Source organism: Elephas maximus, chromosome 10 (assembly GCF_024166365.1).
Source record: "Elephas maximus indicus isolate mEleMax1 chromosome 10, mEleMax1 primary haplotype, whole genome shotgun sequence".
In the NCBI taxonomy this organism is placed as follows: Eukaryota; Metazoa; Chordata; class Mammalia; order Proboscidea; family Elephantidae; genus Elephas; species Elephas maximus.
Genome location: NC_064828.1, coordinates 30,101,098 through 30,123,409, shown reverse-complemented (window position 1 = coordinate 30,123,409; position 22,312 = coordinate 30,101,098). Strand labels below are relative to the sequence as shown.

Here is a 22,312-nt window from a genome sequence, read left to right as displayed (position 1 = left end):
TGGAATAGACTTGATGGCAAAGAGTTTCATTTTTGGTTTTTTAACTCTTCATGGAGCCCTGGTGGCTAGTAGATAAGAGTTTGGCTGCTAACCAAAAGATTGACAGTTTTAGTCCACCAGCCACTCCTTAGAAATCCTATGGGGCTGCTCTTCTCTGTTCTATAAGATTGCTATGAGTCAGAATGAACTCAATGGGTTTGGGTTTTTTGGAGACGTTCTTATGCAAGACGAGACTTCAAGAAATCTAGCAGAAAGCAGAAACCGAGAGTCTGAAGAGATAAGCAGAGGTTTAAGGAGTCACACAGTCAAGAAGTACAGAAATAGGAGTCAGGGCACACTAGAAGTGGCTCTGGTACATGGTTCAGGTTTTAGCTGAGATTTCATGAAGGCCATGGTCCTGAGTAAGGAATGTACCCCAGGGGTAAGATCAAAACTGACATAGACCATCTTTAAAACAGACAAAAAATAACTTTTAAATGGGATTAAAACTATCTGCACCTGTTCTATCTACCTGCTGTAAGAAAACCTTATCTTGGTTTGGTTACTACATGCAATGTGTACAGAATTTTTTAAGCACAATGTGCTGCATTCTAAAAAAAAAAAATTGAGGCATGCTAAGAAACAGGAATGTATGATCAAAAACCAAGAGAAGAAAGAGATAATAGAAACAGACTCACAGGTGGTCAAGGTTTTGGATAAATATTAGAATGAACAATTATATGAATGACACCTGTTTTTGTTTTCTTAATCTGACAAAGTGGTTACATATGAGTTTAATATTCCTCAAAAACCTTTTAAATTAGCACTCTTCTTTATATTCTCAGAAATTTCTGCAGGGATCTTTTCATATCTTTGTTCCTAAGACTGCATATCGCAGGGTTAAGGAGAGGGGTCACAACAGAATAAAACAGGGTCACAATTTTGTGCATTCTGTCTTCATACTCAATTGTTGGACTCCCATACATGACCAGTACTGAGCCACAGAAAAGTGAAACCACAGCCAGAGGAGACCCAAAGGTGGAGAAGCCTTTTGTTTGTCCAGGTGCTGAGGGGACAATTAATACAGCTCTTAGAACCAGAGTGTAGGACCCCATGATGAAGAGAAATAGAATAATGATGGGCAGAGGACTTAAGGTGGAGAAGACAAGGTCCATCACAGGAGCTCTTTTGCAAGTGAGTGCTAGAAGAGGACCTGGGTCACATACCCTGGATCCACAGAAGGCCATCTGGGAGATGATGATAATAGGAATCAGGAACCAGAGGAAACCAAATACCCAGGAATTGACTACAAGATTGGTGCAGAGATGTCCAGTCATAATGGTTGGATAGTGTAGAGGCCAGCAGATTGCAAGGTATCGATCAAATGCCATAACTGCCAAGAAAAAGCTTTCTGTAGAACCCAGGGAGAAGAAAAAGTAGAATTGGAGAAAGCACCCAGAGAAAGAGATGACTTTGGTCTCAGAGAGGAAGTTGGCCAACATGTTGGGGACAGTGGAGGTGATATAGCAGATCTCGAGGAAGGAGAAGTTGGCAAGAAGGATGTCCATGGGAGTATGGAGTCTTTGATCCCAGCACACAGCACAGATGATGGAACCGTTCCCCATGAGGGTCAGGAGGTAGAGAATAGAAAAGAGCACAAAGAGGAGTATCTGACCCTCTCTGGGGCAAGGGAAGCCCAAGAGGATGAAGCCAGTGATGGTGTTGGAGTTTTTGGTGGTGTCGAAGATTTTCATGTGTCTGTGAGCTGTAAAAGACCAGCTGATACTGAATAACAGTGTAAAGAGAGATGGGTCCCCAGATTTATATTTGAAACATCTTTGGAAAGTAAATAAAGAATTAAGTATCAATTGCTACTCTTTTTCTATAATCCTGAAATATTGTTCTGGCTTGTTTTTTTTTGCTTTTTTACATTATCACTGTGGGCCCAAGTAAACTTGTAGTTGGAACTGATAAGCTCTTGAAGTAGAGTTCTGTAGAGGTATTTATATAAGACTTACACTTAGTAGAACATGTATATATACATAAAAAACACACACACATATGTGTATATGTACATATACATATACATATACAAAAACATATACATAAATATACAATGATACATAAATATATGTATCATATGTATACATAAATATATATATCACCTGATGATGTTGAATTTTACCTGAACCCTGTGAGCCTGGAAATCAGCCATGATTAAGAAAACCCTTTTGCTCTTTGTGTTCAGGAAAATGGCTCACTGCAAGTGACAATCCTTCTTCATAGGACTTGGATACAGCTCATGGATGCTCTCTTGTGTATCTATGACAAGGTCAGACACATATCCTCCAAATTCACATCTTTGCCTTATAAGTACTTATTTGAGCTTGTGATCTGCTTGTTTTCACTGATCAATCAGAAATGAAATGCTTGTTAACAAAACTTGAGTTAAGCTTTTCCCATCTCCATGACCTCTGCCCTAGTTCAAGTCATCTTTTTTCTCATGGACCTCAGTGATGGTGTCTTAAGTGGCTTCCTGCTTCCATTGTTGCTTCACAACACATTGCTCTCCATGCCACAGCCAGAGTGACTCTTTAAACAAAGAAAATCAGATGATTTCCTTCTCTTGTACATAGACTTTAGTTAGCATCTCAATTCACTTAGAATAAATTAAAATCTTTAAACTGTAGTCTTTGATTTGGCCCCTATAAACATCTCCACAATAATTCCATAATAATCTCCATAAGAAATTATGGATGACATTGCAAAGAATGGGAATTCCAGGATACCTCATTGTGCTCCTGCAGAACCTGTGCATAGACCAAGAGGCAGTTGTTCAAACAAACGAGGGGACATTGTGTGCTTTAAAGTCAGGAAAGTCATGTGTCAGGGCTGTATCTTTTCACCATACTTGCTCAGTCTGTAAGCTGAGCAGATATTTAGAGAAACTGGACAATATGAAGAAGAACATGGCATGAAGATTGGAGGAAGACTCACTAACAACCTGTGGTATGCAGATGACATAATCTTGATTGCTGCAAGTGAAGAGAAATTGAAGCACTTAACGGATAAGGATAAAGACTACAGTGTTCAGTATGGATTATTCCTCAGTAGAAGGAAAACAAAAACCATCACAACTGAACCTATAGGACTTCATTTTACTTGGATCCACAGTTGGCACCCATGGTAGCAGCAGCCAAAAAATCAAATGATGTATTGCACTGAGCAAATCTGCTGCAAAAGACCTCTTTAAAGTGTTATAAAGCAAAGTGTCACCTTGAGGTCTAAGGTGTACCTGACACCAAGCCATGGTATTTTCAATGGCCTCATATGCATACAAAAGCTGGACAATGGGTAAGGAAGACCAAAGAAGAGTTGATGCCTTTGAATTATGGTGTTGGTGTAGAATATCAAATATACCATGGACTGTCAACAGAAAGAAAAATCTGTACAGCCAGAACGCACCTTAGAAGCGAGGATGACTAGACTTCGTCACGTGTGCTTTGGACATATTATCAGGAGGGACCAATCTCTGGAGAAAAACATCACACTTCATATGGTAGAGGGTCAGTGAAAAAAAGGAAGACTCTCAACGAGGTAGGTTGACACAGTGGCTGGAACAATGGGCTCAAACACAGCAAGCATTGTGAGGATGGCTCAGGACCAGGCAGTGCTTCATTCTGTTGTGCACGGAGTTGTTATGAGTAGAATCTACCTGATGGTGCCTAACAACAACAAAAACAAACACCTACAACCTCATCTCATGGTTCTATCAATCAAACTTTCATTCATTCTCTCTCTCACACACAGTACTGTGAAAATGGGGTGTGCATACATGCTCTACTAATACAAGCTCTGCGCATATAAAATAGGGTTCATTGCAGAAAAACGGACAAACTGAAAAGTAACAGGGGGCCACCATCCCCTGAGCTCTCATGATCCCACTGAGAGGTGTGCATATTTGGATTGTACTCACCAAGGTCTGCCTTTCGGTAGAGGAGGATTGCCCCACACCTGTAATGCCCTATATTACTGGTGGGAAAATTTTTAAACATTTTAGGGTTGTGCATGATATAGGCTCTGTCATAACAACTCAACTCCATTTTTGTAGTGCAAAAGTAGCCATATCTCCACTGAAAGTTGAATTTCATATAATTAACATCACATATGTCAAATGTTTTATGAAGTGTTACTCTCCAATTAATTTTTTCCAACCATTTAAAAATGTAAAAAACATTCTTAGCTTGCTGTATGATAAAAACAGGCAGCAGGCCAGATTTGACCCATGAACCTGGTTTGCTGACTCCTGCTCTACATATTTATAGGGACAGGAAAGCAAAGACCATCATTTGACTACAGAGTAATGGAAGTTCCTTGGTTGCGCAAGTGGCCTTGTTAGAAAGCAGGGGCCTCTACAGGCCAGCAGCTGGAATCAGCCTGTTCTTCTACTGAGCTAACTCACACGTGCTGGGCCAGGTTTTAGTCAAGTTACTGAAGTGAGTTTCCAAAGCCATCGGGATTTGCCTCTACACACACACACACACCACACACACAGTGACACACTCATACGCTCATAGCCTTCCCCAACACAATACTTCAGTAGTATATCTTTGGCCTTTCTTTCTGTCTACATGATTTGTGCTGCAGTGAAATCTCAGTTATCTGTGGAATACAGGACCAGAGAAAGATGGAAAATGTGGATAAATGAACTTCACCGATAATTCGAAATCTTACCGAATCTTTTTCTACTGCCTCTAGTTCCAAAGCACATCTATTAGTAGCTTAAATGGAAAATTAAATTTATCTCATTCGTCTTCCTGACCACCTCAAGTGTCAGTAGAAATGGGCAGCTGCAGAGAAGAAGAGGAACAGTGAGCCTGGGCAGTCCATCCTGAATGCACTAGAAAGGGGGCTAGACCCTCCCTAATAACCAACCATATGCTGGGAATTTAAGCCATTTGACCAGTGAGGAACATTTACTTTTTACATGATAAATGGTTGAGTTCTTCTTCTTTTAAATATTTCTGTATTTATGGCTAACCTTTAGATAAATCTGAAAGGCAAGGGAGTCCTTTGGGCTACTTCCTTCTCAGTTTGTCTTTACCACTTGCCAACGACTTGAAAAAAATAAGAATGACCTGCTTTAATTGCTCTCGATGAAGGATAATACATCAGTGAAAACTACACTGCATTACTATTAAAAACAGTCTACCAGATTCCCTGGGTGGTGCAGACAGTTAATGCACTTGGATGCTAGCTGTAAGGTTGGAGGTTTGAGTCCACCTAGAGGCATCTTGGAAGAAAGGCCTGTGAATCTATTTCTGAAAATTCAGCCATTGAAAACCCTATGGAGTACAGTTCTACTCTGACACACGTGGGGTCGTCATGTGTTGGAACTGACTCCACAGGAGTTGGTCTGCTTATCAGATTCGGAATACATTCTAATGGAAGGGAATTTAGCGGCCAAAAAATAATACTCAAGACACCTGAGCATCATTTTCCCTAAGTGAGCTGCACCGTAGGCATTCTATTGTGCCTTGTGAGCCCTAAATATGACTATATTACACTGAGCACTCCTCCGTAGTGTGTTGGGAGAAGAGAACTGCAGTCATATAAAGAACAAAGCAATGAAGACTCAATGGATTTACAGAAGGGCCAGGATGCTCTTAGGCTCTGACAGCAATGGTGCACAGGCGCCGTGATGCACTGATGTGTGCATCCTCCTTATGTACCTGGTGGCATTTCTGGCTCCAAGAGGAAGTTGTGAGAGAAACTCCAGCCACAAGACTCTCCTTATTAACACGACCTAAAAGCTGAGTCAGGGACAGAGAGCAATATTTGTGGCTCCAGAGACTTGCTTCCTGACAGTGTAAAGAACCTGACCAAATGGAATTCATTCTTCTGGTCAGTGATTATTAAGAGTTTACAAGTGTTTCCTGCAAGGAACCATAGTTCCCCAGTGTGCCTGTTGGGAGGCATCACTCCCTGTTCTTGTATCTAATCTGATCTATATTTACATATATTTCCCCCAATGGCTGGATAAGTGAGACACAGAGATCAGGATAATTATACAGAGAGGCCAGGGAAATTTTCCTCTTAGTGGAGGGAGGAAGGTGAAGAGGGTGGAAAGGGTGGGGGTGGGAGGTGGGGAGTGGTGGTTGATGGGGGAGGAGAGACAATAGCGTAAGTGTGTGTTTGATGGTCTCTGAAAAATAGACTTCATTCTTGTTAACTAACCAATAAGCAATTACATTAAAAGATCTTTGTCTATACATAATTTAAGTTTGTTACATTCAATATGAAATAAAGAATCCCCTTTTTCAATTTTAGATGCAGTTTGACAGCATCTGTTTGAAAAAATCTAGTCTTCTGTAAAACAAACTTTGTAAGGCTGTTGATTGACATGATGGAATATTACTGAAAATGAAAGTTTGGCACTGTAAATCGTTCAGAGGTGGGAAGTATGAATTCTTTCAGTGATATCAGTGGAAGGAGGACAAACAACATGAGGCAGAGAACCTGAAGACCTGAGAGAAAGATGAATTCATTCTGAGCTCTAAGAGCTCAAATAGAGACCTTGGCTGAGTTTAGGAGTCAGAATGAGGAAGGGTAAGTTTTCTGAAAATGTGGTCTCTGCACCAGCTGTAGTAGCATCACTGGACAACTTGTTAGAAATGAACATTTTTAGGCCCTACCCTGACCTATTGAATCAGAAACTCTGAGTGTGGGGCCCAGCAATCTGTGTTACAAGCTTTCCAGTGTTTGTGGTGCACCCTAAAGTTTGACAACCACTGTGATAGAAGGTAGAGAATTGGAGTCAGTAGGATCAGGAATCAATTGAGAATAGTTTCAGCAGAGGGTTAAGGATGATATTTGTAGGGATAATTTTCACTTTGAGCTGAGCTACAGGTGATGTTCAGTGTGTGTCTTAGTTATCTTGTGCTGCTATAACAGAAATACCACAAGTGGGTGGCTTTAAGAGAGACTTATTCTCTCACAGTTTAGGAGGCTAGAAGTCCTAATTCAGGGCACCAGCTCCAGAGGAAGGCTTTCTCTCTGTCAGTTCCGGGGGAAGGCCCTTGTCATCCCCTGGTCAAAGAGTATCTCAGCCTAGGAACCTGGGGTCCAAAGGACACACTGTTCTCCCAGTGCTGCTTTCTTGGTGGTATGAGATCCGTATGTCTCTCTGCTCCCTTCTGTCTTTTATATGTTAAAAGAGATTGGGTTAAGACAGAGGCCAATCTTGTACATTGAGTCTCGCCTCATTAACATAATTACCTTTAATTCTGCCTTATTAACATTACAGAGGTAGGATTTACAGCACATAGGAAAATCACGTAAGATCTACACATATCGAAAAGCAGAGTTGGATTTAAGCAATTGGAGGAACTTTTTGAAAGAGGTATAGGGCAGGATATGAGCTATGCGTAAGTAGGGCTTAGGTGTGATTTGGGCAGCAAGATGGTAGCCACACAGGGTTAATGGGGAGGGAAAATTCTAGAAGGAAGACATTGCAGGAATTATGGTGGCCAGAAAACAGAGATGACATGGTTCATTTGAGACCTCTCACTTCGGAATGGGGTCCTTCTGATTTTCCTTCTGATTTTTTCTACCTCTTGTTCTGTCCTCTGTTGAGGTCAACTAATGGTGACAGCTGGCCCTTTTGGGTATGCAGGGTTGGCTGAATCTGGCTTGGGCTAGTTTAAGGCAGTCTTTTCTGACTACTGGAAATTTACTGGCATTCATAGGGTTGGATTACAAAATGAGATAATGAATATAAAAATGTTTTGTAAATTTTTATACACTAATAAGTAAGATTATATGCAGCTCAAGGGCCTCAAGGGTTGATTTCTAACTTCCCATTTTTCTCTCAAGTTTGTCATGGAAACATCATTCCTGAATTAGAATTTCCTTCCCTAGGGCTTGGAGGACTTTCCATTCCTCTGGGGTAACTAAGGTCCCTAGCTTTTCCCCCTCCCCAAAAATATATTCTCAAGGGCAGGTGAAAGATACAAATTCTTTTAAGAAGAAACAACACTTCTTTTTAAAAATTTATTTATTTACTAATTGTGGTTTAAGTGAAAGTTTACAAATCAAGTCAGTTTCTCATACAAAAAGATATACACCTTGCTATGTACTCCTAGCTGCTCTCCCCCTAATGAGACAGCACATTCCTCCTCTTATCCCTGTATTTCCTGTGTCCATTCAACCAGCTCCTGTCCCTCTCTTCCTTCTCATCTCACCTCCAGACAGGAGTTGCCCACATAGTTTCATGTGTCTGCTTGAGTCAAGAAGCTCACTCCTCACCCGTATCATTATCTTTCTTATAGTCCAGTCAAATCCGTGTTTGAAGGCTTGGCTTTAGGTATGGTTCCAATGTTGGGCTAACAAAGGGTCCAGGGACCATGACATCCAGGGTCCCTCTAGTCTCAGTTAGACCATTAAGCCTGGTCTTTTCATGAGAATTTAAGATCTGTATCCCACTATTCTCCTGGTCCATCAGGGATTCTCTGTTGTATTCCCTGTCAGGGCAGTGATCAGTGGTATCCGGGCACCAGTTAGTTTTTCTCTCTCAGGCTGATGGAGTCTCTGGTTTGTGTGGCCCTTTCTGTCTCTTGGGGTCATTTTTACAATATGTCTTTAGTGTTCTTCATTCTCCTTTGCTCTAGGTGAGTTGAGACCAATTGATGCATCTTAGATGGCCGCTTGCTAGTATTTAAGACCCCAGATGCCTCTCACCAAAGTGGGATGCTGAACGGGAAACAACACTTCATTTGAGAACTAGGAATATGAGTTTTAAAATGCAAGCACCCAGGAGAGTTGACACATTAGCACGAAAGGCTTCTAGGAAAACTTATAAATGATATTAGAACATTCTTTCTGAATTTGTAATAGTGAGGGATTCAGAAGACACACTGAAGCTGCGGGATAAAAAATCGTTGGGGAAAAAGAATAGAATGAGGCACAAAAACTAACTCAGAGTGGATCAAAGACCTAAATATAAAACCTAAAATGATAAAGATCATGGAACTAAAAATAGGGATAACGCTAGGGGCCCTATTACATGGCATACATACAATACAAACAATAACTAATGATCTACAAACACTAGAAGGGAAGCTAGATAACTGGGAACTCATCAAAAGACATCACCAAAGGAGTATGAAAAAAACTTAGGATGTGAAAAAAATTTTGGCTACAATATCCGAGAAGCATCTAATCTTGAAAATCTATAGAATACTTCAACACCTCAACAACAAAAAGACAATCCAATTTAAAAACGGGCCAAGGATATGAACAGACACTTCACCAAAGAAGACATTCAGGAGGCTAATAGACATATGAGGAAATACTCGCAATCATTAGACATTGTGTTGTTGTTGTTAGGTGCCGTCGAGTCAGTTCGGACTCATAGCAACTCTATGCGCAACAAAACAAAACACTGCCCGGTCCTGCACCATCCTTAACAATAGTTGTTATGCTTGAGCTCATTGTTGCAGCCACTGTGTCAATACACCTTGTTGAGGGTCTTCCTCTTTTTCGGTGACCTTATACTCTGCCCAGCATGATGTCCTTCTCCAGGGACTGATCCCTCCTGACAACATGTCCAAAGTATGTAAGACGCAGTCTTGCCATCCTTACCTCTAAGGAGCATTCTGGCTGCACTTCTTCCAAGACAGATTTGTTCGTTCTTTTGGCAGTCCATGGTATATTCAATATTCTTCACCAACACCACAATTCAAAGGCATCAACTCTTCTTAGGTCTTCCTTATTCACTGTCCAGCTTTCACATGCATATGATGTGATTGAAAATACCATGGCTTGGGTCAGGCGCACCTTAGTCTTCAGGGTGACATCTTTGGTCTTCAACACTTTGAAGAGGTCCTTTGAAGCAGATTTGCCCAATGCAATGCGTCTTTTGATTTCTTGACTGCTGCTTCCATGGCTGTTGATTGTGGATCCAAGTAAAATGAAATCCTTGACAACTTCAATCTTTTCTCCGTTTATCATGATGCTTCTCATTGGTCCAGTTGTGAGGAGTTTTGTTTTCTTTATGTTGACGTGCAATCCAGAGTGAAGGCTGTGGTCTTCGATCTTCATTAGTAAGTGCTTCAAGTCCTCTTCACTTTCAGCAAGCATGGTTGTGTTACCTGCATAACGCAGGTTGTTAATGGGTCTTCCTCCAATCCTGATGCCCTGTTCTTCTTCATATTGTCCAGCTTCTGGTATTATTTGTTCAGCATAGAGATTAAATAGGTATGGTGAAAGAATACAACCCTAAGGCACAACTTTCCTGACTTTAAACCAATCAGTATCCCCTCGTTCTGTCCGAACAGCTGCCTCTTCATCTATGTAAAGGTTCCTCATGAGCACAATTAAGTGTTCTGGAATTCCCAATCTACACAGTGTTATCCATAGTTTGTTATGATCCACACAGTCGAATGCCTTTGCACAGCCAATAAAACACAGGTAAACATCCTTCTGGTATTCTCTGCTTTCAGCCAGGATCCATCTGCCATCAGCAATGATATCGCTGGTTCCATGCCCTCTTCTGAAACCAGCCTGAATTTCTGGCAGTTTCCTGTCAATATGCTGCTGCCGCTGTTTTTAAATGATTTTCAGCAAAATTTTGCTTTCCTGTGATATTAATGATATTCTTCTATAATTTCCACATTTGGTTGGATCACCTTTCTTGGGAATAGGCATAAATATGGATCTCTTCCAGTCAGTTAGCCAGGAAGCTGTCTTCCATATTCCTTGGCATAGATGAGTGAGCACCTCCAGAGCTGCATCTGTTTGTTGAAACATCCCAATTGATATTCCTTCAATTCCTGGAGCCTTGTTTTTCTCCAATGCCTTCAGGGCAGCTTGGACTTCTTCCTTCAGTACCATCGGTTCCTGATCATCTGCCACCTGTTGAAATGGTTGAACAACGACTAATTCTTTTTGGTAAAATGACTCCTTCCATGTTCTTTTGATGCTTCCCACGTCATTTAATATTTTCCCCATTGAATCCTTCACTATTGCAACTCGAGGCTTGAATTTTTTCTTCAGTTCTTTCAGCTTGAGAAACGCCGAGCGTGTTCTTCCCTTTTGGTTTTCCATCTCCAGCTCTTTGCACATGTCATTGTAATACTTTACTTTGTCTTCTCGAGAGACCCTTTGAAATCTTCTCTTCGGTTCTTTTATTTCATCAATTCTTCCTTTTGCTTTAGCTGCTTGACATTCGAGTGCAAGTTTCAGAGTCTCCTCTGACATCCATCTTGATCTTTTCTTTCTTTCTTGTCTTTTCGATGACCTCTTGCTTTCTTCATGGATGATGTCCTTGATGTCATGCCACAACTCGTCTGGTCTTCGGTCACTAGTGTTCAAAGCATCAAATCTATTCTTCAGATGGTCTCTAAATTGAGGTGTGCAGATAGATAGATCTCGAGACGGTCATCTAAAATTTAGTTGTATTTAGCACAGAGGAATTTTGGGCAACTGGTACTTCTTTATACTTTTCTCTATTGTTTAAAAAAATTTACAATGATCCAGTTTTGCATTAACAATAGGAAAAAGATATTAAGACATTTTCACTGCAAAAAATAATCACTTTATTGCAGCATGTATTGAGTGGAAAAAACTGACCTACACTTTGAGATAAAAGGAGCTATCTGCTTAATGTAAAGGGCAGGCAAGCACCTGAAGCAGTATCTAGCTGTCAAAGCTCCTAGTGTCTGTGAAATCAGCACCAGATGTGCTGTGCTAAGTTTCATGTCTCTCAAAGAGCAATTTTTGTACCTTAATCATGAAGTAATTTACTTTTATTTTCTCATGTTCTTTTCTCTTTTCAATGTATTTTGGATTTTAATTTCGATCACATTTTAAAGCCAGGCTGCTTTTGGCCATAAAATAAAACAAAACAAAAACAGTTGCCATGGAGTCAATTCTGACTCATGGTAAACCCATGTGTGTCAAAGCAGAACTACACTCCATAGGGTTTTCAATGGTTGTGATCTTTCAGAAGTAGATTGCCAGAATGTTTTTCTGCATCACCTCTGGGTGGATTCAAACTGCCAGGCAGCCTCTTCTGCCAGTTGGATCAGTAAATTGTAAAACATCAGACAGGCTTTCTTGAAGTGCTTTATAGACCCTTTCTAAGGACATTCCTGATCTTTATCTTGAGGTGAACACATAGGCCATAAGCTGCAATGAGCTCTGCTCCAATATTTCACTTTCCTGCTCTCTCACGCCTCACCTCTTCATAGTCTGCACACACAATTTAATTTTTTCTCAGCCTAGACTGTGACTTATTCACTTTATTGGATTCATTTTCTAGCTCAGCACCTGACATATTGAAGGTTTTCATTAAGTATTACCTAATGAATAAAGAAGATAAAAAATAACAATTCTGAAAACAGAGCACTTATAACTTCATCACAGTTAATTTCATTCCACACATCCTCAGAGGACAAAGTCATTCCCACGTTCTCCAAAACCAACAAGTCTGGGTGAAATGTCTGTGGGTTCTCAGGTCCTGGTGCCTTCATTTTTCTTCCCATTAGCCTCCTTCCTAGATTCCCCAGCAAACCAGGAATTGTCTCAATTCTCAGAAAATTTACCAGTAGGCACATCATTTTTCTTCTTTCCCTCCTCCACCTTCTACCTCCTTATAGAATATTGTACGTGCTACAAAATTCAAAAGTTACCAATGTGTACACAATGAAAATAAGTCTTTTTCTTCTCTTGTATCCAAGACATCCTCTCTTCCCAGATGCAACCACTGTTAGGTTTCTCGTCTCTCATTTGAAAGATATTTTATCTTTTTTTTTTTTTTAACACACACAAGCTTATATTTTTATATTTAAATAACAGTTTACATACTAGTATTCATTTATTCACTTAGCAATATATATTGGAGGTGGTGCCAAGGTTTTAATTTTTATGTTCCAAGAAATTTCTGCAGGGCATTTTTCATATCATTGTTCCTCAGACTGTAGATCACAGGATTAATGAGTGGGGTTCCCACAGAATAAAACAGGGTCACAATCTTCTGCATTCCAGATTCATGCTTGGATGTAGGGCTCAGATACATGACCATCACTGAACCATAGAAGAGTGAAACCACAGCCAAATGGGATCCACAGGTGGAGAAGGCCTTTCTTCGTCCAGCTGCTGAAGGGACCCTCAATACAGCTCTCAGGACCAGAGCATAGGACCCCATGATACAGAGGAAAGGAATAAATGAGAGTAGAGAACTTAAAATCATCCAGAGGAACTCCATCACGGGGGTTCTGGAACAGGTGAGTGCTAACAGAGGACCTGGGTCACACAGAAAATGATCTATAATCCTAGATCCACAGAAGGACATCTGGGAGATGATGATGATAGGACAGGGAACCAAAGGAAACCAAGTATCCAGCAGCTGACCACAATATTAGTGCAGAGACGTCCAGTCATAACAGTGTGGTAATGCAATGGCTGGCAGATGGCAAGGTATTGATCAAAGGCCGTAACTGCTAAGAAAAAGCATTCTGTAGACCCCAGGGAGAAAAAGAAATAGAACTGCAGAAAGCACCCAGAGAAGGAAATGACCTTTGTCTCAGAGAGGAAGCTGGCTAACATATTGGGGACAGTGGAGGTGACATAGCAGATCTCCAGGAAGGAGAAGTTGGTGAGTAGGATGTACATGGGCATGTGGAGTCTCCAATCCCAGCACACAGCACAGATGATAGAACCACTCCCCATGAGGGTCAGGAGGTAGACGAGAGAAGAGCACAAAGAAGGGAGTCTGACCCTCCTTGGGGCAAGGGAAGCCCAGGAGAATGAAGCCAGCAATGGTGCTGGAGTTGTTGGGGTTGTTGAAGATTTTCATGTCTGTGAGCTGTAAAAAACCAGCAAATACTGAATAACAGTGTAAAGACAGATGGGGACCCAGATAACATATTTAAGGCATCTTGGGAAAGAAAATAAAGGCTTATGTTATCAATTGCTACTCTTACTTTAATACTGAAATATTGTCTTGGCTTGCTTTTTGCCCTTTCATATTTTCATTGCTGCTAAGTTAAATTTTTGGTCAGATATGATAAGCTACTGAAGGGGAGTGTTTTGGAGGTATTTGAAAATTATATTAGTGTTTACACTTAGTAGAGTACCTATCTGTCTGCCTGTCTATCATCTATCTATTATCTATCTATCTATCTATCTATCTATCTATCTATCTATCTATCTATCTATCTATCTATCTATCTATCTATCTATCTATCTATCTATCATCTATCTATCTATCTATCTATCTATCTATCTATCTATCTATCTATCTATCTATCTATCTATCTATCTATCTATCATCTATCTATCTATCTATCTATCATCTATTTCTCTCTCTCTATTGATCATTGATCTGATCTATCTATCAATCATCTATCTATCATCTACCTAATCTATCTGATCTATCTACCTATCATTTACCTTTCTATCTCTCTCTCTATCATCTATCTATCTATCTAATCTATCATCTATCTATCTAATCTATCATCTATCTATGTACCATCTATCTCTCTATCTATCTATCATCTATCCAATCTGTCTATCATCTATCCAATCTATCTGTCATTTATCTATCTGTCTATGTATCATCTACCTATCTATCTATCATCTATCTATGTATCTATCATCTATCTCTTTCTCTATCGATCATCGATCTGATCTATCAATCATCTATCTATCGTCTATCCATCTATCGTCTATCTATCTATCTATCTGATCTATCTACCTATCATCTATCTCTCTATCATCTATCTTCCTATCTACCTATCTCTATCATCTGTCTATCTGTCTGTCTATCTATCTATCTAATCTATCTATGTATCATCTATCTATCAATCTATCATCTATCTATCATCTGTCTATCTAACAATCTATCTGCCTGTCTATCATCTATCTGTCTGTCTATCTAATCTTTCTATCTATCTATCATCTATCTATCTCTGTATCTATTATCTATCTATCTAATTTATCTATCATCTATCTATAGGTATAGGTTTATGTAGATATATGTGTATATAGATATAAGTGTGTGTGTTCTCCTAAAAAAAGATATATATACATATAGAGAGATACATTGTTGTTCTTGTGTGCCATTGAGTCAATTTTGACATATTTATGTGTGTGCCTATGATATATATGTGCATATTGTGATATAAATGTATATATCTCTTTTGTGATTTATCTATATCTATATTAATTTCAATATGTATATCAGAGTAGACTCTGACTCATGGCAACCCCATTTCTTTCACTGTTGATCTTGCTTCATAGGGTTTTTAACGGCTGATTTTTTGGAAGTAGATTGCCAGCCCTTACTTCCCAGATGCTTCTGGATATACCCCTGCTCTATGAGCTCCCTCTTCTATATGCTTTCACTCAGCCTTTAAATACATCTGCCTAAGGGATCCTATTAAGTTTCAAACAACTGTATATTCATGAAGGGTAGCTGAAAGGAGATTTCACAAAAAATCTCTTATTTTCAAGATCATTCAGAATTTCTCTGAAGCAGTTTCCCATCCCCCCACCCCCAGACCCTATATGTAGCAATTGATACATAAGACTTTATTTTCTTCCTCCTTGTCTTTTTGTAGAATGTTTCTAATGTTGTGGTCATTAGTTTACATGGCACACTGACTCCGAAGTGGCCGAAGTGACACGAAGCAGAACTTGATATAACTGAGGGACTCAAGTTATCTAGTCTCAGAAGTTACAACAAAGCAAACATTTTCTCAAGACTCTAAGTTTATAATATTAATTTTGAGTGTTAATATTATCTTATAGTGCAGAACTGGGCAGTGTCCCGTTCTCTCCTCCATCGGATCCATACGAGTAGAAACTGAGTCCATGGCACTTAACAACAACAATATAGTTCAGTGTTAATGACCAATTCAAGGAAACTGCTGCTAACAATGGTTGGGTTTTTTTTTTTTTTTTTCCTCCAGATAGTTTTGTGGATTTTCCTCAAATGCTAATTTATAGGCAATCACCTATTTGACCATCTCATTAGTGGAAGTGTGGATGGTTGAGATTTTCTTTTCTCCCTTCTGCTTGTTTTAACATCCCATCTCCTCCCTTTCGCTTAACCTTCATACTCAATTCAGCTGCAGGTCCTGTTGGCTCTGTTTCTAAAATACGTCTTGATGCATTTGTTTCTCTCTCTTTCCTGCTACCCCCTAGTTCAAGCTACCATTATTGTTTTTCTGGATCACTACAAAGGCCTCCTGAGGGACTTGCTGTACAACCCATTCTCTATGCAGCGGTCAAACCTTTGAATCACGTAAATCAGATCATGTCATTGGTTTTCATAAAAACATTCAGTAACATTCTCAACAATAACAATAATATAAATAAAATTTAGGAAAAAAAAGCACTCCGTAACTTCTGTTTAAATCTAGAATAACATAAAACCAAAGCTCCATTTTATGGTTCATGGGCCCCTGGAGGATATGGCCTTTGCCTACTTTAGCAAGTGCCCCAACCCTTCACGCTTCTCCAGTTACAGGGCCCTTCTTTTAGTCCTGAGTCCCTGGGTGGTGCAAGCAGTTAATGTGCTGGGCTGAAAACTGAAAAGTTGGAGGTTCAAGTTTACCCAGAGACACCTTGGAAGAAAGTCCTGGTGATCTTCTGCTGAAAAGCCAGGCATTGCAAACCCTGTGGAGCACAGTTCTACTCTGATGCACATGGGGTCACCATAAGTTGGAGTTGGCTCCACAACAACTATGGCTTTTCTTTTAGAATAAGCCAAGTCCTCCTTTGACCAGGTTCTTTGCTCTAGGTGTTCTCTTTGCCTGCAACTCCCTTTTGGAGTTTTTATTCTTCAGTTTTCAGGCTAAGCATTATATCCTCAGGGATGCCTTCCTTGCATGCCATGTGTAATCTTCCCTGCCATTCTCTACCCATAAATTTTATTTATTTTCTTCCTGATGTTGTTGTGGTTGTTAGGTGCCATTGAGTCAATTTTGACTCATAGTGACTTCATGTGACAGAGTAGAACTGCCCCAAAGGGGCTGTAATCTTTAAGGGAACAGATTGCCAGGTCTCTCTCCTGTGAAGCCGCTGGTTCGTTTGAATTGCCAATGTTTTGGTTAGCAGTGGAGCCCTTAATCGTTGCAACACAAGGGCTCCTTATCTTTTTCCTAGTACTCATCAAAATCTGAAAGTATTTTGTTTCTCTGCTTATTTTCTGTCTGCCAGTTGAATGAGGGCAGTGGCCTTATCTATTCCATTGACTGTTCTGTTATAGTCTGTGGCACAAAATAGATGTTCAGTAAATATTGTTGTATAACTGGGTAGTTCTGCTCTTTTTCAAAAAACGTTTTTCTAATTATAAAATATGTTCATTGTAGGCACTTTGGAAAATGCATGAATTATAATGATGAAAATAAAAGCCTATTTCCATCTCTAAAGAGGAGGCAGTTTAGAATAAAAGTATTCCAAAGCTCTAAGCAATATTATTTATATGAAAGTGATTCTTAGACCACATGAACCTTAAAAAACATCTGAGGAAAGCTTGAGGGGATGTGATATCTAGGAAATGCTCTCTATTACCTGAGGATACTAGAATGTTGATAAAGGTTTCAAAGAATTCATTAGAAAGAGGGTTACGTGAGACTGCATGTTTTTGAAATAGAAGCTACTCTTTTTTAGCTGATTACCCCACCAGCTGCTAAAGTTAATTACAGTCCCATCCATAACACTGTAAAGAGGTGTGAGGCAGGCTGGGAGAGTGGGAAAACCAGGGCCTAAATTCTGCTGTTTTCTTTAAAATTAAATTGTTTTGTGGTTTGTTGTTGTTACGGGCCATTGGGTCGATTCCGACTCATAACAGCCCCATATGATAGAGTGACACTGCCCCATAGGGTTTTTTAGGCTGTAGTCTTTTTGAAAGCAGATTGCCAAGACTCTTCACCCATGGAATGGCTGGTGGGTTCGAACTGCTGACCTTTCCGTTAGTAGTCCAATGCTTAACGGCTATGCCACCAGTGCTCCCCAAGTCTTGTGTTTTATTTTCTTAAATGTAAAATAGGAGTTGGAATATATCGTTCTTAATCTCGTTCGCTTCTGAGATGTTTTTCTTCCAGAACTGCCCAAGCTATGCATGACAGCTAGACTTGTAAATCTAAACGTGATGGATCTGTATCCTACAATCCTGGAATGAAAACCTGTGCAGGATATGGCAGTAATTATACATCAAGGTTCAGAGTTCAGGACAGTTCTCTTTTAGGATAGCTTTCCACCTATGAGCCTGACTGTCTTGGAAAATAGGAAATGTGTAAAAAAATAGTTTATACTAAATCTAACAAAATCAAGTATGGGTAAAAGCAAAGATGTTTCTACTAGGCTGTTTTATTACTATATTTTTTTCTCCTTAAATTTTTTTTTTTTTTGATGTCATGTGTTTTCAGTATTGGAATGCGTGCTTACTGAGTGTGTTTAAATTTTTGGTCATTAATATGGAGAAACATGACTTGGTAATACAAGCCACCAATGAGGCGAGTGCCACTGCGATGCCACTGATCTGTGGTATGACAATATACCAATGAGAGCTATATACATGATTGATTCATTGTAGGTGCCTTTCCATTAGGTTATATGGGGAACCTCTAGGTTTCCAAATATGACATGGAAAAATCAAAACAAACCCATTAGGGCTCGCTAACTATCACAAAAAAAGGAAGCCATAATTATGCTTCTAAGGCTTATCTCATAGAAACAAAGGGAAAAAAGACAAAAGTTTACAAAACTAACACATCCAGGAAGCATCACCTAATAGAATGGTCAACCTACCTGACAATGAGGCTCCAATTCTGGTGTGCTGAGCTTCACGCACTTCCAAAGGGACCCACCTTACACTAAATGCACTTAGAACTGAAATAACACCTTACGTCTGAGGCCTGGTATAGCATTAATCCAATAGTAATGAAAGAGTTACTCAACCCTCCTTAGTTAGCTCCTGCGCATAGAAAGCAGCCATTGTGTTAACAGGTCAGAGTTTCCTCTGACTTGGCAACAGAAGGAGCTGTGGTAGAGGTAGTGGGAACATGTGTACAGGGACCTCAAGGCCGTGTCTATGAACACTGATGGCTTGGACTGAGGAAATGAATAAGACCCAGCACACGAGCTTCACTTTTTAACTTGTTAAATGTACACTCGGAAGTCGGGATGCTATATATGCTGTATGTGTTATCTGCAAGGTGAGGAGAGGACTTTTCCCTGGACTTTCTTTTTCCCTGAGTCTAGATCCAGAAGCCACAGTGAAGTGAAAGTCTTGGCACCCTCACTAGTAAGCTTCTCTCAGGAGCCAGTTCAGACAATTTACCTGTCAGCATAACCCTCTGCCTCGATGGCTCCTCTGTGGAGAAGCACTGCTTCCAGAGCTGGATCATCTGAGTTCAAATCCTCCACCACTTTCTAGCTGTGGGATATCAGACACATTATTGACGCCTCTATGCTTTGCTTTCCTCTTCTGTAAAATGCAGAGAATAAAAGTCCTGACCACATTGGGTGTTGGAGGGTTAAATGAGTAATATTTGTAAAGTGCATGCCCACCAGTAAGTGACATGTAGCCTTCTGTGCCGTAATATAAACTCTTTTTTTTTTTTAAAGTCCTTGGAAGTAAATATACTTATTCATTGTTGATAAGAGGTAGCTGTGGTATACTGGAATAAGCACTATATTTGAAGTTGGGAACCCAGGACTTGAGTTCCAGCACTTACATTGGTAAAAAAGAGGTGTGGGAAATTCTACAAGGCAGTTATTTCTTTTTTTAAGCCAACGATTTCTTGCCTTTTAGTTCCTCAAATGTAAAGTGGAAATGATAATGCCTTTCTCAAGGGGGGGTGATGAAGACTGCTGAATGCGAAGCCTATGGAAACACCTTGTCAACATCTGGCATATAAATATTAGATGTTTTGTGTAAAACCATAGCAGAGCTAACAGGAACCTTTTCTCAGAGGTACAGATCTTCAGCTATATTTTAATATGTTTTCTCCCCCAATCCCTACATCACCTTCTTTCCAGAAGCAGAAGAGAGAATTTCAATCAAAGGTTCTCAGTCAGTTTCTTGCAGGCTTTTCTGAGAGCTGAGTGGCTGTCTCTGTGATAACCACCTTCGAGAGTTGTTATTTGCTGGTGGACCCAGGGGTTATAAGAAGAGCCTGCCTTTTGCTCCTCGAGGATTCATTTACTGCCTCTAGGAGAACAGGGCCAGCAGGCAGCTCTGTGCTAGTTATTCCCTTGCTCACTCCGTCTTCTCTAGAGACCCTTGTGCCTTCATTTCTGCCTTTATTCTCCCCAGTGGTGGAGGAACATACTTTTTACTGAGTCTAAATCTCTCAGAGGTGACCAGAGATGCAATCAATAGTCAATCATCAAACCTGTTCAGAGTACTCACCATATGCCCAATGGAAATGCTGTCGAGCATAACCCAGTATAAGATGTCTGTATTGCAGGAGTTTATTTTTTGGCTTCTGGTAAGTGATGTCAACTGTGGGTTCTGAGGAAAGATCCCCCTCTCCCTACCAGAAAGAGGAGATTGGCGGGGATCTCAGCCAAGGGATTGGGCAGTTTTAGCAGGAATCACTCTCCTGCCAGGACCAGGATGGCGTCCTCATGGATCTTTCCCTCTCTCACTGGGTTAGAGCCACTGAGTCACAATAGTTCCCCTGAAGAAACTGCCTCTTATAGGACACTTACCAGGCCTGCGGACAACCTTGGTGAATGAGGTCATAGCAGAGTCATTCGACAGCAATGCTCAGAGAAGCAGCAACTGGGGTTGGGCTCTGAGGTTTCTTCATTTCCTCAAATGGGTAGGTCTTTCAGCATAATTCATCACCTGTCCCTTCACATTCACCGAAGGATTTTCATCTTACGCATTCACTTCCTGTTTAAGCCTCTTTGATGTTTCCCCGGCCTGCGACTTAAGCTCAAAATCCTTAGCTTGGTCAATAAGGCCCCTGCAAGGCAGCTTAACCCACCTTTCAAATCTTGCCCCTCAGAGTTTCCGGCGCATACCCTCTCCCTCATGTACCAGGCATATTTACCTACGATACACAAAATTCCAGACACGTGTTTGTGGAGAGAGGCCTTTTACCCTGTGCAAGGCATGAGAGAACACCCTGACTGATTGAAAGCAGAGTCCTCCACCTCATCTGTGTGGGGTGATATATCCAAAGTTCTGAATTCATATCTTCTGGTGTAGCAGATCTGCAAGTTAACTGCATGAAAGAGTAGCTATGTGTACTATGCCTAGGTTTCTTCCTTTTTATTTGTCTTTCCTGCATTGGTTTTTGTTTACCCCTCCTGGTGTTGTGATTAGATCTTAGAATACATTGATGTTATGAGCAGGTACATTGTAGGTTAAATAAGATTTTGTGTGCTGACTTAGGTACCTAGTCGTCACCATTTACAATGTTTAGTTAGCTAAAATCTGTTGCAAAGCTCAATTAGCTTTCAATAAAACTTTGACTTGAATTTATATTTCCAGGAATGATTATTTTAAAAGTACACATCTCAGATAGAACAATGGTTTTAAGGGATACAGAACAAAAAATGAAACTTCAGAATGACTGATAATGTTTTATCTACACAATATTCTTGCTTTCTCTTCTAAAAATTTTTATTGAGCTTTAAGTGGAAATTTACAAATTAAGTCAGTCTCTCATACAAAACCTTACATTCACCTTGGTATATACTCCTTGTTACTTTTCCCTTAAGGAGACAGCACACTCCTTCCCTCCACCCTGTATTTCCGCATCCATTCAGCCAGCTTCTGTCCCCCTCAGCCTTTACATCTCCCCTCCAGACAGAAGCTGCACGCATAGACACACTTCATGTGTCTACTTGATCCAAGAAGCTCACCCCTCACTGGTATCATTTTCTGTCTTAGAGTCCAGTCCAATCCCTGTCTGAAGAGTTGGCTTTGGGAATGGTTTCTGTCTTGGGCTAACAGAAGGTCTGGGGACCATGACCTCTTGGGTCCTTCTAGTCTCAGTTAGACCATTAAGTCTTGTCTTTTTATGAGAATTTGGGGTCTGCATCCCACTGCTTTCCTGCTCCTTCAGGGATTCTCTGTTGTGTTCCCTGTCATGGCATTCATCAGTATTAGCTGGGCACCATCTAGTTCTTCTGATCTCAGGCTGATGTAGTCTCTGATTTACGGGGCCCATTCTGACTCTTGGGCTCATAATTACCTTGTGTCTTTGGTGTGTTTCATTCTCCTTTGCTCCATGTGGGTTGAGACCAATTGATGCATCTTGGCCACTTGCTAATGTTTAAGACCCCAGACGCCACACTCCAAAAT

General features: G+C 40.3%; 1 protein-coding gene and 1 pseudogene across 1 annotated transcript; both read right to left on the bottom strand.

Moving 5' to 3' along the window:
* Positions 1-812: 812 nt before the first annotated feature.
* On the bottom strand, positions 813-1,733 carry LOC126083618 (olfactory receptor 11G2-like). The gene has a single exon (XM_049897489.1). The coding sequence runs from the start codon at positions 1,731-1,733 to the stop codon at positions 813-815; it is 921 nt and encodes a 306-aa protein (XP_049753446.1).
* Positions 1,734-12,904: 11,171 nt separating this feature from the next.
* LOC126084536 (olfactory receptor 11G2-like) lies at positions 12,905-13,837 on the bottom strand (annotated as a pseudogene).
* Between the last annotated feature and the right edge of the window lie 8,475 nt (positions 13,838-22,312).

Excerpts from the sequence above, each read along its gene's own strand:
- LOC126083618 (XM_049897489.1), bottom strand. The coding sequence starts at position 1,733 with ATGAAAATCTTCGACACCACCAAAAACTCCAACACCATCACTGGCTTC.